The sequence below is a fragment of the Macroventuria anomochaeta genome, assembly GCF_010093625.1.
Source record: "Macroventuria anomochaeta strain CBS 525.71 unplaced genomic scaffold BU25scaffold_57, whole genome shotgun sequence".
Lineage (NCBI taxonomy): Eukaryota > Fungi > Ascomycota > Dothideomycetes > Pleosporales > Didymellaceae > Macroventuria > Macroventuria anomochaeta.
Genome location: NW_022985418.1, coordinates 36,434 through 52,519, shown reverse-complemented (window position 1 = coordinate 52,519; position 16,086 = coordinate 36,434). Strand labels below are relative to the sequence as shown.

Sequence of the window (16,086 nt, the reverse complement as noted above, 5' to 3'; positions counted from 1 at the left end):
TGAGGTTTTGTTTTGTCCAAGCCGAGGCCAATCACGTTTGGAACAGCTAGTTGTCATTGTGACTGTTGCTGGGGGGGGGGGTGCAGTAAAATGTACAACTGGAACTATACAGTAGAACAAGCAACTTTGCGAGCGCAGAGGAAGATAGTTGACAAATGAACTGTTTACTGTATTGTTATATCTGCGACACCTGTCTGTACATTCCCTTTTTGGTATTGACACGATCTCATAGTATCTTTTGCAGCGCGTCGCAACACTCGACAGTGCTTCAATGCGCATGACCTTGCTACAAAGGTACGCATTTCTCGCAAGCTTTTCCCGGTTGATGATATGCTAATAGCCGTCTCCGCTGTCAAGGCACCCAAAATAGGGATGAAACGCAGGTTTCGAGCATTTTGATTGGCCGATGCGTTTAGAAAGCGCCGATACGCACCTCTCGTATTCGCACCGAAAGAGATGCACGTTTGATGTCGCAGATGAGCACCGACTGCAACCTTGTAACTGTAAGTGTTTAAGTATCTTGAATGTCCCTCAACCTCTACACTTTGGTTTCAGTTTCAAATCACCACGCTCTTTTACTACCGCACTCAAGACGCGACTAGGTACCGATCGCACCGCAACTAGCGACTATGCTACACCACCTCTATACGCGCAAGGATGGCTACACCGACCAACCACTATATCCATACAACCCCTCCGACACAGCGGCATACGCCTTCGTAGCTATGTTCGCCATTGCCGGGTTGCTCCACCTCGTGCTCATGTTCCCCTATCGAGCCTGGTTCCCCATCCCAATGATCATTGGCACCGCTAGTGGGTTTACCTCCAGCAACTTCATAATCTGCAGCGACTAACCCTAGTGAAAAGTGGAAGCAGGCTCCTACTACCTCCGCTCCAAATCCCACGACAACATCCACCAAATCCTGCCCTTCATCATCTCCACCCTTCTCATCATGGGCGCCGCTCCCATGCTCGCAGCCACAATCTACATGTCGCTCAAACGCATCGTCAATGCTGTCGATGCTGCACACTCTGCACCAATCAGCATGCGCTGGGTGTCGAAGCTCTTCGTGCTCTTCGATGTTGGGTGCTTCATCAGTCAGATCGCAGGAAGTGCGATGCGGGCGGACGTGAAGACTCTGAGTACCGGTACTACGCTGGTTATGGTGGGGTTGATTATACAGGTCGTGATCTTCTTCATTTGTATCGCGCTTATGGCGAGTATTCATTTTCGCTTGAACCGCAACCCGACGAACCTCTCCAACCTCCCAACGCTATCATGGCGCCGTAATGTGTGGAGTTTGTACTTCGTCAGCGGACTCTTCCTTGTCCGGAATTTCATTAGGATTCTTGAGTTCAAGCAGGGTGATTCTGGGTGGCTTCTTAGTAGTGAAGTTCCGCTGTACATCTTTGATGGAGGGTTTATGCTGGTCATCGTGGTCATGATGGCGGTTGTGCATCCTGGGAGACTAGCCAGAAAGGTGGTTAAGATGGGCAAGGAGGGTGGATTGGAGATGGGCTACAGGGACAGTGCAAAGGAGCCGTTCAGGCCTCTTGCTAGCCAGATGTAAGATGTGGATTGTTTCTTTTGTTTACAAACTTCCTTTGTCATATAGATCGGTCTCAATAGGGTTGACCAAGTAGAGAAGTAATCTAGAAGGGTATCTTCATCATATTCAGGCATCTAGTATTAGGGTTTTATCGGAACGCCCACTCCGCTGATGCCCAGATCCCAACCCCAGCACCAGTCCCACAGCTTGCTCTCCCTCAACGACCGCTCTCGTACGTGTCCTTCGGCCGGCTTGAACCACACGCAACCACACTTCGGACAGTCGCTTCTGCCGCCACGAATGTGTTGCAATAGACACCTTGCACCGAAGATGTGACCACATAAGCGAATGTGCACAGCAGGTTCGCAGTGAGCTAGATAAGAGCATGTATCACGTGTACGGCGACGACGTGCGAATACTTTGTAGTCGCACATATCTTTTGAGCAGAGCGGGCATAACTTGCTGCTATTCTTGTTGACAAGTTCGAGTATGCTACAATGCTCTAAATTGTTGGCGAGGAAGGCGGGGAGAGTCATAGGACCTGCATCGTACAGCATGTTCGGCAGACGGTGAGTATCCATAGTATCTACTGCAACAGTGCAGTGCACGGTGTAGTTTCAGACAATACGAAGCTGAAGGGAGATAGTCGTGGTTGCGATAGTGATGAGTCCAACATGTCTTGGAGTCTTTGGTGACGATATACTGTTCGCTGTCAATGACGATTCTCGCACCTGTCAATATCAAGCGAGCGTCACCATCCGCCGGCTGTCCCCTCATCTTCACAAGTTCATGACCCCCAATTACTATACCATTCAAGTCGCATTGAACCGCACTCTTTCTGATTACCAGCAGTTCAGCACCTTTTGCTATCGACATTTGTAACACCCAACAATTCTTACTTACCAACGACCATCTCAAACAACGCAAACATGCCAAACAACATTCCAGATTTCCAGATCGCGAACTTCCTCGCGACAAACACCCAACCTCTACAGCTCACTGATCTCTCTCCTGAAAACGACGCGAACATCGAGTGCACTATCTGCCACAACCCCTTTGCTGACCCGCCACAGGACTACGTGCACCCAGACCTACCTGAGGATGAAGACGAATATGCAGTACAGATCCACAACCGCGGCGAGTGCAAGCACATCTTCGGCCGTCACTGCCTAGAGCACCACATACGCGGCGGCAACCCGTGGAGCCATACTTGTCCGCTGTGTCGAACGGAGTGGTTTCCTGCGCCAAACGCGGGCAGGCGAGAAATGTTGATTGAAGTCGAACGGACGTTGAACAGTCTGGCTGCGCTAGAGTTAGATGACGAGCAAGCGAGACAGGAGCTGGGACAGGTGGAGGTCGCTTTGGAGAGGATTAGGGAGGCGTTGTATGAGTCACGGTGGATCTGAGCGCGTCTGTAGGGCTAAAGTGATGACGTAGCTTCTGACTGCTGGTTACGCATCTACCAGTTCTTATCAAGAAACTATTTCGAGTCTGAGTAAGGAGGAGTGGTTGTGGTTTTCCCATCAACCTTACACCCGTGGACCTCTCTCATCTTCCATAGTCTTAGACTCAGCTAGGACGTTAAACTAATCAATCAATCATTACACCTGTGGACGGGTGAAGCGGTCGTGCCCAGTCTAGTCCATTTCTGTCGCTAGCGTACAAAGTCCTTTCCTTCCTGCGCTCTCCGCCCGCGACGCGTATCAGAGATCATCCTCACGCTTATTGTGCATTACTGAACACTTCAAGACTGTCTGCGGCGCCTACTTCGAAGCTGTCACGAACCCTAACCTTTTATTCGCTACCTTTCCCTGGGCATAACCACAGTCGTTGCTGAGAAAACTTTTCTTACTCGCCCAAGAACTTCCTGTGAAGAAACTACGTCAAAGTCATTGGAAGCTCTAAACATTCACTCCAGATATGACAGACTTCCAGGCAGCCACAGATCGCTTCTTGAGCTGGTTCAAGTCAGCAGGTGGTGAATTCAGGGATGATCTTATTGAAATCCAAGACCTAAGGTCTCAAGGCGCAGGTCGAGGCATCGGTAGGTTTACATGATTACCTCCAAGATCAGTGAGCTGACCTGAAGAAGTGACTAAACAGGACATACCTCAAGACTGTACGCTGTTCACGATACCCAGGTCCGCCATCATCAATGTTGAGACATCAGAACTCCCAAAGAAACTGCCAAGAACTTTCGAAGCCGCATTTGAAGAAGAGGACGAAGACACTGAGCCGCTCGATCCTTGGGAGTCATTGATCTTGATAATGCTGTACGAGCATCTGCAGGGTAGTGGGTCACGTTGGAAGCCCTACTTAGATGTCCTGCCAACAACTTTTGACACGCCCATGTTCTGGACCGAACCGGAACTCAAAGAGCTGGAAGGCACCGTCTTGACGCAGGAGAAAATCGGAAAGCAAGCCAGTAACGAAAAGCTTCGCTCCCGTATCATTCCTGTTGTTCTGCAAAACTCAGCGGTCTTCTACCCTGCGGACGCTGAAGAGCTTGGAGAAGAACAATTGCTCAGTCTCGCACATCAGATGGGCAGCACTATCATGGCATATGCGTTTGATTTGGACAACGAAGAAGACGATCCAGAAGAGGATGAAGATGGCTGGGTAGTTGACAAGGATGCACAGAGGATGCTGGGCATGGTGCCTATGGCTGACATCCTAAATGCCAATGCCGACTTCAACGTTAGTTTTCTATCAATGAGCTGTACATGCATACTGACTGACTCCTCTAAGGCACATGTCAATCACGGCGTAAGTCTTGAAGTCATTAGTCTTCGTTCTGACGTAAAAGCTGGGACCGAAATCTTGAACTACTATGGGGCTATGCCTTCATCTGAAGTGCTGAGGCGCTATGGTTATGTCACGCCTGAGTACCACAGATACGATGAGGTTGAGATTCCCCGTAGCGCTGTTGCGAAAGCATTGAGCACAGCAACTGGCCTGTCACCTTCGAACCTGACTGATATGGTAAGCGAGCCTCATGATTCCTTTGCAGAGCATCGTCACTTATAGTTTCATAGGGAGTCGGGATAGGCACAGAAGAGAATGAAGAGCCCTTCATCATTGAGCGCGACTCAGGCGCACCCAACGAAGAGGGTCGTTTGGTAGACGAGGCAAAGATGAATGACTTCCCAGAGCTCGAGGAAGAATTGAAAGATGCACTAAAGATCATCAAGAAGCACAAGCCAGAGGTTGTAGCAGATAAGAGAAAGCGTGATGAGATCGCAAACGCAGTCATTGCTGAAGTGTTGACGGAGAAGCTTACAGAGTATCCTACATCAGTACGGGAGGATCGGGATTTAATGAAGAAATCTGATCTTACGAACAAACACCGAATGGCAATCGAGGTCAGGTGGGGGGAGAAAGTACTACTCGAAGAGGCCATTGCCATGCTGAAGGCAAGGACCGATGCTGCGAATACCGAGAGTGATGAACGCCCAGCGAAGAAGATAAAGAGCCAGGCATAAGATTAACCAACCCAACGAAAAGAATGAACAGGCAACATCGTGGTCTGCTCGAGTCGTCGCTCGTTCTAGACTTCCGATCGGCCATAGAAGTCTCTCAGAGTTTGCTCCACCTCCTCCAGTGTTCTCCCTACCTCGTCACTCCCATCCTCGATATCGAGCCCCTCGCGCACTCGTTGTGTGAAGCTAGCCCCTTCCTGCGCTGGGGCCGCTCGTAAGGTCTGCTGCTGATCATGCTCACCCCTCGATCTTCTGGACCTGCTACGACGTGTGTCATTTGCCGTAAGAGACATTGAGCGTGTAATTCTTTCGCTGCTTCGTTGTGCCTGCGATGGAGGGGAATGTCAAGTGTTCTGACCCGGACGAGTGCACTCGCGGAACCAGGCATCGCGACAGAGAGGACATTGTTTCTTCTAGGGCCCCGAGGATCGAAGGTGCGCTTCCAGGCGTTGCTTGCCGAATACATGACCACAGCATCGCCTCATCCCAGCAACCTCCGCCACCAGTTCTACGCGCACTGCCCACTCTCCTTCCTGGCTCCAAGAGATGAGCCATGCGATGGAGGCTCAATATATGCTTCGAAGCAGATGCTGCACTCTCGATCACTCGGCGCAAGTAGTGATAACGGCAATGGCGTAGTGAAGAGTGCGCCCTGCATCCTTGAGCGTCCTATTCCTGGAAGATGGAAAAAGAAGACGGGACATCAACTAGAGCAGAAGCACCGGGCAAGGATTAACTTGAGCATACATTCACAGCCCACCCGTGCTTCGAGATGGGTTCTATTGATCGATTATGGTCAATTGTTACCAACATGGCATGTCATGTGCTGCTGCGTGGCTGGACTATAGTATAGAAGTGGTGAACGGTGAACGGCTGTTGTGTGCCAAACGGCAGGCCTGTCATACTCAACAAGCGCCACACCTGTGCGTTGCAGCGACATCGCCGCCTCCACAGACTGTAGCCTGATAGTTGGGAACCCTTCTGTCGAAAGCGTTAAGGTTGGACTCCGATTTCCACTATCGCACGCTTCCAAGTCGCCTCGGTGTCATTCTGATAGATCCAGAACATGTCTGCCCCGCCATCGGAGATGATCTTGTTAGCCACTCGCTCACCAACGAGGGGTTGACGATGTCCTGCAAATTCTTCGCGCGATGAGCTGCCTCGGAAGCGAGATATACGTACATGTGCGCGTAGTAGGACAGACGAATCTGGTCGGAGAGCGGCAATACCTTGCTGGGATCGTTATCAAAGTGTGCCAATGACTGAGCCAGGATCCAGCCATCCTCCATAGCGAAGCCGGCACCGGACCCAAATGCACCAGATAAGGCATGGGATAAGTCGCCAAAAAGAACTATTTCATTGTTCCAGGCTGTCAGTGTGTCCAACTCAGGACCTGCGAAAGCAGCAAACTCTCACCAACCGCCCTGTGGCACTTGTGCCAGTGCCTCTTGGATCTGAGGAAGATACTCCTATGCCGAAGTCAGCGTTTGCATCTTCACGATACGTAAGCTCCTTACCGTGAAGTGCGACTCAACATGTGCGTTGTCAACTGGCACACCCTAGCTGATCTTGCTGGTGCTGTGAACAACCTGATCATGCCACGCTCTCGCAGCAATATCCCCCAAACCTTCACCGACAGGTGAAAAGTACACGTGGGTAGTGGGCGTATGCCACCAGCCTGTGATCTCAAATCTTGGGTCCAGGTCCTTCACATCTTCCCAAGCTAGCAGCGTGCGCCAGATCGTGGTACCCGTGAACTTGGTCTCATAGTCCGACCAAGCTGCGTCACGGACTACCTGCATAGCCGTCAGCCCAACTGTTTCCATTGAAGTAGGACCTACATACTGAGCGGATCTCATCGGTGCCAACTACCAAGTCGGCGATAGTTGAAGAGCCATCTTTAAAGTAGAGTTCGACACCTGCAGTACCTTGATCTACAATACGTACCAGCATCTTTGGTAACTGAATGATTCCAAGTTGGATGCGAGATAGTAACGCAGACTGCGGTTTGGTTCTTTTATGTTCGGATTGGAGCATGTTCAGACTTCGTCTTTGGCTTCTCACGGCGATGCAGCTCCTCACCTGATCGGACATCACTATATCTCAATGCCAGTACGTCATGCCGCATCATCCAGAAGAAATCAACTTACAAGTTCAGAGTTGTCCATGTTGGATGTCCGCTGTTCAAAGCATCTGCAGCACCTGGCACTTCCAAGGCCCTCTAAGAGTTCGGTCCAATGCTTATCCCGGCGCCTACTTCTCGCAAGATGCTCGCCTGCTCGTAAATCGTGACTTTGACATTCGGAATCTTGGACATTGCGATTGCTGTTGACGCTTAATGCCAAGACTCATCATAGGTCAGTTTGTTTGCATCAGGATCTAGAGCAAGAGTGTCAATCTCGAGTTGTCATCTGATCGCGCAGAAGTTCTGCGCGTCGTTGACAAAGCAGTCTAAACAGCACCACACAACATCACGGATCTTTGGATGAATCACGCGAAAGTGAATCCGCAACTAAATGGCTCTCTGGAAACAGTTTTCAAATGCAACTGCCTCGACACTCGGTCAGTAACAGTTTTCATCGACACACGATTCGAACTCTTCACAGTCATCACAGCTATGCATGGCCTTCACAAAGTCCAACCCTGCTAGGCGAGTGAGGATAATGTTAATTTCGACATCAATCGCTAGTTTCCTAATGACCTACATTAGCACACAACGCGCCATGCTGGTGAACTGTGATGTAGGCTTGACACCATGACCTACAAGCAAAGAAGTCACCACGGATGATTCTGCTGCATCCTTCCAAGGCATGTGGAAGGGGGCCTTATGCTCGGGCTTTCCTTGTCCCTTCAAGTGAAGTGCTACGCACAGCGCGCGACCACTGGCTAGTGCTTTCACAAGCAGTTCCACCTTCACTTCATCTTGCACCTGCCGCTTTAGCGAGAATGACCCCACACCTTGAAATCTCATACACCTCACGCCTGCCAAGCCACTACATCCAGCACTAACATCGTGATGCAGCAAGCAAGCACCGCATTCGACACAAATTCATCACCTCAGGCGCTTGCCGATGCAGCTCTCGCCTACCTCTCACCACCTGCTGACCAACTCGACCTACCGCCACTACCACCTGCGAAAAGCTTTGCGTCGTTTGAGGCAGAACCATCTAGTGAAATTGCGCCGTCAAATCCAGCTTCAGGCCAACGCGGCAGCTCAGATGTAGCAGGTGGCAACGAGCTGCGAATCAAAGCTGAGATTGAGACTCCAGCAACACCCCTCTCATCACTGCTCCAGTACGTTGACCATGTCCTCATGCGCGACGAGGACTGTCACAACCGTCCACCCTACGTCACACAAGCATGCGTAAGCTGCAACATGCAATGGGACAAAGCCGGCACCCGATCGATATTCCTGCCCTTGTCACCATGCAACCACTGGATCCACTATCGATGCCTTGTTTGGCTCGCCACAAGCGACGGTCCGCACAAAAACAAGTGCCCCATATGCAACAAGCAGCTCTTCGAGTGGGACGGAATCAGTGCCTTGACGCTCGCCACACGCACGAGCCTACCCATGGGCAATGAACAGACTGTCACACTTCTCTCAGTCACTTCTGACAGGACCGATTACGAACAGGAGTGCCAGCTTATCGACAACATCATCACTTGTCGCTTTTTCAAGGAGCTCGTGAAACCAAGCGGCTTCTCTGACAATTCTCCGGATCTGGTGCAATGCTTCAATGATGTGCTTAATGATCTCAGATTAATGGGTCGACCGCAGTCGAAGTGGCTGAAGTGGAGTACCACCACTGGGTCGCTTCTGTTTGGTATGTTGGTTGCGATTAAGATGAGGAGGTTCCTGGTGGAGGCCCATGGGAGGATTAGGCAGACAGAAGCATGGATTGCCTGGGAGAATGGGTGTCGGTCGCTGCAAGGGAGGATCTTGAAGGAAGTGCATAAAGAGTGAAAAGTCAAACTCTGGTCACGAGAAAATGGAAAAGGCTGAATCAAAATGTCAAGACACCGACAAAAACCTTTACCTGACGTGCACTACTACCGGAAGCTATCGAGTCCATCGTGTGGCAAGGCACACATGATCTGAACAGATTGACGTCCTCCACGGTATTTTCCTGTCGGCTACCTAGCGTTCGTTGCTCATGAGCCAACCCTGCCCCTTCATGTTCTGCTTTTTCTTTTCCAACAGACAAGATCCCAATGCTACCCACTGCGTCTCTAAAGCTCACGCTTCTGTATCTCCTTGCCCATCTCCGTCAGCATATCTCGGCACATTTTCTCATACTTAGAATGGTGGGCCTCGGCCTTTGCGTATTCCCCGAGGATCTCCTCTTGCCTTATGGATAACCTGATACAAAACTCCACGTCAGGGTGATCCTTGGGTAGGCTAGCCATCATTTCAAGCACCTCGTTCCGGTTCCTCTTGTCTTCCTCATGGCATCTAATCCAACTCTTACGGATGCTCAATGAGTGAAGATATGAATCCAGTCGGAGAATTCGGTCTTTTATTCAGTCGATAACTGCGGGATCTGCTGCAATAGGGTTGCAGCGCGACATGGTGAGGCGTCTCTAGACGTGGGTGTACGATGTTATGATCCGGGTGCCGGGATCCGACAATCGAGGTTTTGAGTTTCAAAGGATTTGTTATGCGTCTCGCATGGCCAGCTTGACCTCAGTTACTGAACTGCCTGGTCAGACCAAACTCACATTCATACTTTGATAGTACATATCCTGCTAGTGTAGGAACAAGGATTCGTCACCAGCTTCGCCTCCTGTATCGAAAGTCTTCCGTTGCAGCAAACAAAAGTTTACAGGAAGCATTTCCAGTTTCTGGGGTTGTCATTACTACTGGCGAAACGTCTGCGGCTTCCCGTGAACTACGCCTAAGACTGCATGTGTAACACCACCAGCCCCAATCTTCATTTTAGCAAGTATGTGCAGAAGCCTCCAATCTACTAGCGCGTTTGCGTAGAAGGAGATGAAGCGGAACGTAACGTTTGTTCAGGTGGTGCTATTAGAGCAGGAAAGAGCGTCTGGTGAAGGTAGGCCCACACAGCAAGAGTGAGTAGAGCGCTTGAATCAGGCACTCATCACGAGGTCAGCATAAGGAGGAAATACAAGCTTTGCATTTTCGCCAATGTTGTAATAAAAGAATAGGTTTTGCTGTCGTTCTAGACCTCTTGCGCACCATAGCCTGCTTTTATGTCTGCTATGGAGAGTCCACAGGCGTGGAATCGCTTGAAGAGGTAACATCCTCAGGTGCTGAGAGATTTATCCTGTGGCGTTTGAATGAAGGTATGTCCTCATCTTCGTCACTGGTCGGGCGCTTAAGGCTCAACTTGACACAGCCTGCACTGACCTCCGCCTCCTTGCCGAACTGTCTCAACAATGCGTCGATCTTGTTCATGTGCTCAGTAAGGTTGTCAAGCTCCTCGTGCATCCTTCGCGCGCGTTGTATCTCGTTGAGACCCATCATCTGGACTGAGTTGGAGAACGTCTTGACCATTTCTTGAAGGTATTGCCAAGCAAACCCTTCAGGGTATCTGCGCTCAAGTGCGGTAATCTGGTCTTGTATCTCTTCGATCCAAACTTCCACCGGTTTCAGCCATTGCAGAAGAAACAGGTCTTCGATCTCAAAGCCAAGATCCTCGAGGTGAACACATTCGCTAGTATAGCTTGAGATCGGCCTCGATGCAGTGGATCTCTCTGCTCGAAATTTCCAAAATAGGTCGCGGATGGTGCTGTCTAATGGCCCCAATTCGTACGCCACGTCCACCTTTCGCGCACCTGCCTGCAGCTCACTGATCGTGCAATCTCGCTCCTCATCTGTCAACATGCGTCTTTTCGGCATATCGCCTGTGGGTCGACTAGATTCGTTGCAAAGGTCGCGGACGTGGCAGCACGACAGCCCGAACTTGCTCGCCAGGTCCTCCGCCTTCGTACCCGCTCGCATTTTACTGACCACCAAGTCTCGAATCTGAGCCGTCGCGAAAGACCTCTCTTTGTCCATCATATAGGGAGTTCCGGCGTTGTATCTGTAGGCTCTGTGAGTGAAGAGCGTGAGCGATCAGGTCGATGTGCGACCGCGGTTTCAGCTGTATCGGCGTAGGCGTCGCGATGAAGATATTTTCGATGGTGAATCAATGTCTCGTCAAAGAGATATCTCTGTAAAGCTGCGAACGTTAATTGTCTGTCTGTGTAGAGGCGTTCGGATCCTTACGAGAGCCGTAAAGAATAACCAATGTCAGCAACTGAGTGGTCCGTGGTGTGATGAAACACGGTCTAATGCGAGGTAGGACGCGCTCTGCTTGCAGTGTCTGACTTGATGATATGGAAAGACCATTTTTGTGACATGAGAACGGAAATCGCGTGTCTGTGCAGAAGAAGGAGCGCAGAAGTGATCATTGTGGAAGTGACAAACGCCCAACGCCAACGCCGATGATGCCCATCACACAACTCTAGTTCCACCCGACGATGCCCTCTGCAACCGTCAAAGGGCCTTTCGTTGATCCTGTCATGACCGAGATCCTTCGGCCAATGATTCCTGCATCACCTACACCAAGGTCCAACTTTCGCGGCAGATGCATTATCGATGAATCACTTGACTCTAGTGGAAATGAGTAGAATGCTGGTGTCTGAGCTGGTGACGCAGAACCTGAAAGGTCGCCATCGCGGCTGCATGTTGGATCAGCAGGAGGATCTAGAGTCAATACACTGCACTTACTGAATGACGACCCAATGCCTCTCCTTCTGCGCATCATCGTCCCAACCTTGAAATTCCACGCTTGTGCCTGACGCAGAGAATTGATTGTGAAAGAAAAGCATCATTTCATCGGTGTTCGACCGCCGCAGGTGCTGTGTCGGCCTGAGGACAGCGATTGAGCCTCCCTGGCTGACGCGACTTGAGTTGCCATTGCACATTGTGATCAAAGGTTTAATGGTCTGTGACCAAATAGTCCGTGAACAGAAGGCTGAAGTAAGGCTGAAGTAAGGCTTGAGCGACGTTAAAGTGATGATGAGGATAATTTGGGTCGACGGGTTTGACAGATTAATATCGAGGCGCTACTTGCGCTCTTGAAGAATTGTTGGAAATCACGGACCTTTGTTGCGTGTTTGAGGGCTGAGTGCGAATGCGTCCCTTTGAGCATGTTTCAGGAGAGTACCTGATTGGTCAGTTTCCCGCACTAAAGACAATACGGTACTCCGAGCGTCAGCATGTTGCACCGGGATGCAAATGTCCGCATATAAATCAGCAATCGTAACTCTTGTCATTTTCGGATACCTGAAATGTCTAGATGGATGCCTTGAGGACCTTGAAAGCGTCTGCACGCGAACCAAGGAAGCGCTCTTCAGCAGTCTTCCAGTTCATAACATTCCAGATGTTCTGCACGTACGCAGCTTTGCCGTTCAGGTACTGTTCACCGTCAATACAACTTTCCATCGAGAGCAAATACGAAGCTTACTTGGAGGTAGTATGCATGCTCCCACATGTCGACACCAAAGATCGGAACCTCGCCCTTGCCAACCACAGGGTCCTGGTCCTTTGTTGTGACGATAGCGAGCCTCTGCTCCTTACCAGTCTCGACCTTGATCAGCCAGCCCCAACCACTGCCCTGGATGCTGAGCAATGCAGCGTTGAAAGCCTCTCTAAACTCGTCTTCGTCACCCCAGACTGCCTTGATCTGCTTCACAAGCTCTGGCGCAGCAGAGCTCTTAGCTTCAGAAGAGCTTGCCGGAGCGAGATTCTGCCAGAAGAGGGAGTGGTTGATGTGTCCACCGGCATTGAACTTGATGCCTTGCTGGAAAGCGACCTGAGATGTGATGTCCGAGGTGTGCACCGCTTCAGCTTGTGTCTTGAGAGCAGCGTTCAGGTTTGTGATGTATGTTTGGTGGTGCTTGCCATGGTGCAGCTCCATGATCTGGGCGGAGATGTGGGGTTCCAATGCCTGTAAGCTGTCAATAAACTGCAGTATGAGTATACCAGGTAAGACCGGGACCTACATCGTATGCATATGGGAGGGGAGGCAGCGTATACTGTGGTGCAGACATCTCTCCAAACTCAAACGGCTGTTGTTCTGAAGCAAGAATGTTGGTTGCAGAAAAGAGAGAGGGCAGCAAGACTGACAGAGCCGACGTGCCCCGCATCTTTGCTACGTGTCTGACGTGCTTGACGGTTTGTCAGATGTCGACTCCAACAAGGTGCTCGGTGGTGATGTCGTCCCAATCGGGTATGGTGTGGGGAAACTGCCTCAATTCCACGCGATCCTACGCAGATGCGTTGCACTCTTTACACTACACCCCGGATGTGTATCAACGAAGCCCGCAGAACGGTAGGTTCAGGAACGAGAACCTCATAAAAACGCGCTTCTTTTGGCTTCCCTTGGACCTTCGATCCGTTCGCAAAAGACGGACAGAAGAAAGCACGGCAAATGTCACGCGGGGGAATAGGAACCGAGTCGTTTTCAGCTCTGACTACAATCTGATCGAGAGCTTACTGGAAAAAACACGTCAGGTCGGGATCAACGTTGGGCGTTACGATGTTGTGGTCGCGGTGGTGGTGAGCGAAGAGACGAGGAGGTCGTCAACCGCGCCTTCTGGCCACGCGACGGTCACACTAGCGCTAAGAAACCTCTACCTTCATGGGTACGCGTTGTGCACCTGTGCCTTTGCATGGAACACGTCTTCAGAACACATCACATTGAGTAGCAACTATCGTATGTGTCGGCCTCCAGGTTTGATATGGCAGGTTGAAATTACTGGAATTTCGCTCAGCCTTCACGTACCATGGTTGCCCAAACCCTTGCACAGCCGCATCACGCTGCGCTTTCCAAGCCATGCAATAACAACATCAGCGAATAGCTAGGCTCCCCATTCAAACCCTCCTACCCCCTGCGAACGAATCCATTTTGGTCCCGATATTGGCTTGCTCAAACGTGATCGTGCCTTAGCCATGCCTTCTGTGTCCGACCGCAATGTTGTATCGCACCCAAGACGAAGAAGGTCATATATCTGGCACGCTATGAGTTCTTCCACGATCCTTGTCATGATTGCAATACACTACCTGATCTCTATGCTGACTTATGCGACTCCTGTCATCATCTGAGAATTAGGTACCTCACAGAGTGCTTGAAGATACACGAACACGGACTGCCGCTCGGATTCCTTGTGAAACCTTCCCATAGTCTTGACACCAACCGCTGTGGACTGTGTCAGATCTTGGTTCGCATGTTCGGCGAAAAATCGGCATTACGTTGCCATTTCCAATTTTCCAGTCATACATTGATTAAGGTCTAGGCTTCGCCGATGGTAGACATCAACAAGACTGCCTTACATGTTGATTTGCAGCTGTTCGAACTCATTGCCATAGCTACCTCGATCCCGTCAACAGACAATGTTTTCGACAACGAACCTCAGCGTGTGGATGATACTTGTAAAGACATGATCGCGTGAACGCATGTCATGACGATTGGGCAAGGGGGGGGGGGGGCTTCGCCTATCGACTGCATATCGGAGAAGCATGGCTGTTCGATTGGTTTCATATGAAAGCCGAGTGGAAATGGATCCTCTTGAAGTAGTTGAGCATGGCACCAATGTCCTCGAATTGGCCTACAGTAATCGTGCACAGGCTGCACGCGTCCACTCGGTGCACGCGATCACCAAAACAACAAAATATCCTCAACACCATAACTCCACCAAATGACATCCGTTTTTGATGTGCTTGAAAATGCGCGTGCAGAGAGACCTGGCGAAGAAATTGCTGATCAGCTTGGTGTGTCGCGTTTGACAGTGTCGCGCAATGACAGAGGCGTGACACTCCCCCGTGCGATCGCAGACGAAGAACGCCGCAAACTCAACCCACAACAAGAGCGTGAGCTCTGCGAGTACATAGAATCGCTCACAGCGCGTCACTTACCACCTACAAGGCAAATGGTACAAAATTTTGCTGCAGAATTCGCTCAACAACCCATCTCTGATAGCTGGGTTACTCGCTTCATTGACAAACACTCTGACAACCTCCTCTACAAATGGACCTCCACCATGGACAAACAACGTCATTATGCAGACTCCGCACAGAAGTACAACCTCTATTTTGACATCCTGTACCGCGCAATTCACGAATTTGGCATCGAGGCGCGTCATATGTACAATATGGATGAGAAGGGCTTTGCGATTGGCGTACTCAACAAGAGCAAGAGGATATTCTCAAGGTACGTGTACAAGCAACAGAAGCAACGGCAGACGCTACAGGATGGCAACAGAGAGTGGGTGACGTTATTGGCAAGCGTCTGCGCCAATGGCAGCATCTTGCCGCTGGGTCTCATATACGCTGGCAAAGCCAACACCATACAAAGCACCTGGGTGGAGGATATTGATGAAGGAAAGCACTCAGTATTTGTTACTGCAACTCCCTCTGGTTGGACAAATGATCAGGTTGGACTGGCGTGGCTGGAGCAAATATTCCAGCGCTTCGCTAAGCAGAAGATGCGCAGGGCATGGCAATTGCTCATCGTTGATGGCCACGGCTCTCATATAACAATGGCTTTTATTAAGTACTGCGATCGCCATCGAATTCTGCTGCTTGTACTTCCGCCGCACAGTACTCAAACGCTTCAGCCGCTCAACGTAGTACTATTTGCGCCGCTGGCTTCTGTTGAAGTCGTGTCTTAAGCAAAGCTTGTAGACACTATTCGATTGGTTCTCGGGGATGAGCAGAGGTACAGAAAGCCGTCAGAGGTTGGTTATCACTGAGCAAGCTCGGAGCGGCAGAGGTTTGACTGTGATAAACCGCCGTGATAATCAGGGGGTAGTCGTCTAGTCAAAGACCATGGCGACTGGTTGCAATGAGTAGTACAGAGTATACTGTCTGGCTCAAGAGCAGGTGAGATTCCAATAACAAAGTTGATTGATGAGGTCAAACACGATGCCATAAGGGCAGCATGTCTACTTGCTTATATACTTGACAGGAGGATTGATTGTACTGCTCATATCAAGTATTGTCAGTGACTTGATACTTGGTCCAATCGAGCATTGTCAACGTGACC

General features: G+C 50.4%; 9 protein-coding genes across 9 annotated transcripts; 5 read left to right on the top strand and 4 right to left on the bottom strand.

Annotated features, from left to right (window-relative positions):
• The first annotated feature begins 182 nt into the window (after nucleotides 1–182).
• BU25DRAFT_239903 (RTA1-domain-containing protein) lies at nucleotides 183–1,646 on the top strand. The gene is made up of 3 exons (XM_033701512.1): nucleotides 183–294; nucleotides 358–813; nucleotides 868–1,646. The coding sequence occupies exons 2-3, from the start codon at nucleotides 630–632 to the stop codon at nucleotides 1,569–1,571; spliced, it is 888 nt and encodes a 295-aa protein (XP_033555496.1). The 5' UTR covers nucleotides 183–294; nucleotides 358–629; the 3' UTR covers nucleotides 1,572–1,646.
• Nucleotides 1,647–2,479: 833 nt separating this feature from the next.
• On the top strand, nucleotides 2,480–2,662 carry BU25DRAFT_312537 (uncharacterized protein; the record flags this gene model as incomplete). Its single annotated transcript, XM_033702155.1, has 1 exon — nucleotides 2,480–2,662. A coding segment is annotated over one exon (183 nt), but the record flags the coding sequence as incomplete, so codon positions are not given.
• Nucleotides 2,663–3,078: 416 nt separating this feature from the next.
• On the top strand, nucleotides 3,079–5,082 carry BU25DRAFT_443852 (SET domain-containing protein RMS1). Its single transcript, XM_033709388.1, has 4 exons — nucleotides 3,079–3,594; nucleotides 3,643–4,247; nucleotides 4,299–4,532; nucleotides 4,586–5,082. Exons 1-4 carry the CDS (start codon nucleotides 3,471–3,473, stop codon nucleotides 5,030–5,032), a joined length of 1,410 nt encoding a protein of 469 aa, XP_033555494.1. The 5' UTR covers nucleotides 3,079–3,470; the 3' UTR covers nucleotides 5,033–5,082.
• A 33-nt stretch (nucleotides 5,083–5,115) lies between these two features.
• BU25DRAFT_483096 (uncharacterized protein) lies at nucleotides 5,116–6,020 on the top strand. The gene has a single exon (XM_033711159.1). The coding sequence runs from the start codon at nucleotides 5,371–5,373 to the stop codon at nucleotides 5,875–5,877; it is 507 nt and encodes a 168-aa protein (XP_033555493.1). The 5' UTR covers nucleotides 5,116–5,370; the 3' UTR covers nucleotides 5,878–6,020.
• A 409-nt stretch (nucleotides 6,021–6,429) lies between these two features.
• Nucleotides 6,430–7,318, bottom strand: BU25DRAFT_239876 (uncharacterized protein). The gene is made up of 3 exons (XM_033701510.1): nucleotides 6,875–7,318; nucleotides 6,547–6,825; nucleotides 6,430–6,498 (listed from the first exon to the last, which is right to left on the bottom strand). Exons 1-2 carry the CDS (start codon nucleotides 7,121–7,123, stop codon nucleotides 6,589–6,591), a joined length of 486 nt encoding a protein of 161 aa, XP_033555492.1. The 5' UTR covers nucleotides 7,124–7,318; the 3' UTR covers nucleotides 6,430–6,498; nucleotides 6,547–6,588.
• Nucleotides 7,319–8,306: 988 nt separating this feature from the next.
• BU25DRAFT_311758 (uncharacterized protein) lies at nucleotides 8,307–8,987 on the top strand (the record flags this gene model as incomplete). Its single annotated transcript, XM_033702145.1, has 1 exon — nucleotides 8,307–8,987. A coding segment is annotated over one exon (681 nt), but the record flags the coding sequence as incomplete, so codon positions are not given.
• An 861-nt stretch (nucleotides 8,988–9,848) lies between these two features.
• BU25DRAFT_239781 (uncharacterized protein) lies at nucleotides 9,849–11,227 on the bottom strand. Its single transcript, XM_033701509.1, has one exon. It carries the CDS (start codon nucleotides 11,055–11,057, stop codon nucleotides 10,254–10,256), a length of 804 nt encoding a protein of 267 aa, XP_033555490.1. The 5' UTR covers nucleotides 11,058–11,227; the 3' UTR covers nucleotides 9,849–10,253.
• A 76-nt stretch (nucleotides 11,228–11,303) lies between these two features.
• BU25DRAFT_239761 (uncharacterized protein) lies at nucleotides 11,304–12,451 on the bottom strand. Its single transcript, XM_033701508.1, has 2 exons — nucleotides 11,769–12,451; nucleotides 11,304–11,719 (listed from the first exon to the last, which is right to left on the bottom strand). The coding sequence occupies exons 1-2, from the start codon at nucleotides 11,963–11,965 to the stop codon at nucleotides 11,503–11,505; spliced, it is 414 nt and encodes a 137-aa protein (XP_033555489.1). The 5' UTR covers nucleotides 11,966–12,451; the 3' UTR covers nucleotides 11,304–11,502.
• On the bottom strand, nucleotides 12,336–13,189 carry BU25DRAFT_435582 (superoxide dismutase mitochondrial precursor; the record flags this gene model as incomplete). Its single annotated transcript, XM_033708928.1, has 3 exons — nucleotides 12,336–12,458; nucleotides 12,508–12,990; nucleotides 13,046–13,189. The coding sequence occupies 3 exons, from the start codon at nucleotides 13,187–13,189 to the stop codon at nucleotides 12,336–12,338; spliced, it is 750 nt and encodes a 249-aa protein (XP_033555488.1).
• Nucleotides 13,190–16,086: the final 2,897 nt, after the last annotated feature.

Coding starts and splice junctions, on each gene's coding strand:
- BU25DRAFT_239903 (XM_033701512.1), top strand. CDS start 630: ATGCTACACCACCTCTATACGCGCAAGGATGGCTACACCGACCAACCA. Junction 814..867: donor AATGATCATTGGCACCGCTA/GTGGGTTTACCT, acceptor CCTAGTGAAAAG/TGGAAGCAGGCTCCTACTAC.
- BU25DRAFT_443852 (XM_033709388.1), top strand. CDS start 3,471: ATGACAGACTTCCAGGCAGCCACAGATCGCTTCTTGAGCTGGTTCAAG. Junction 3,595..3,642: donor AGGCGCAGGTCGAGGCATCG/GTAGGTTTACAT, acceptor GACCTGAAGAAG/TGACTAAACAGGACATACCT. Junction 4,248..4,298: donor ATGCCAATGCCGACTTCAAC/GTTAGTTTTCTA, acceptor GACTCCTCTAAG/GCACATGTCAATCACGGCGT.
- BU25DRAFT_483096 (XM_033711159.1), top strand. CDS start 5,371: ATGTCAAGTGTTCTGACCCGGACGAGTGCACTCGCGGAACCAGGCATC.
- BU25DRAFT_239876 (XM_033701510.1), bottom strand. CDS start 7,123: ATGTCCGATCAGGTGAGGAGCTGCATCGCCGTGAGAAGCCAAAGACGA. Junction 6,826..6,874: donor GCACCGATGAGATCCGCTCA/GTATGTAGGTCC, acceptor ACGGCTATGCAG/GTAGTCCGTGACGCAGCTTG.
- BU25DRAFT_239781 (XM_033701509.1), bottom strand. CDS start 11,057: ATGATGGACAAAGAGAGGTCTTTCGCGACGGCTCAGATTCGAGACTTG.
- BU25DRAFT_239761 (XM_033701508.1), bottom strand. CDS start 11,965: ATGTGCAATGGCAACTCAAGTCGCGTCAGCCAGGGAGGCTCAATCGCT. Junction 11,720..11,768: donor AGGCATTGGGTCGTCATTCA/GTAAGTGCAGTG, acceptor TCCAACATGCAG/CCGCGATGGCGACCTTTCAG.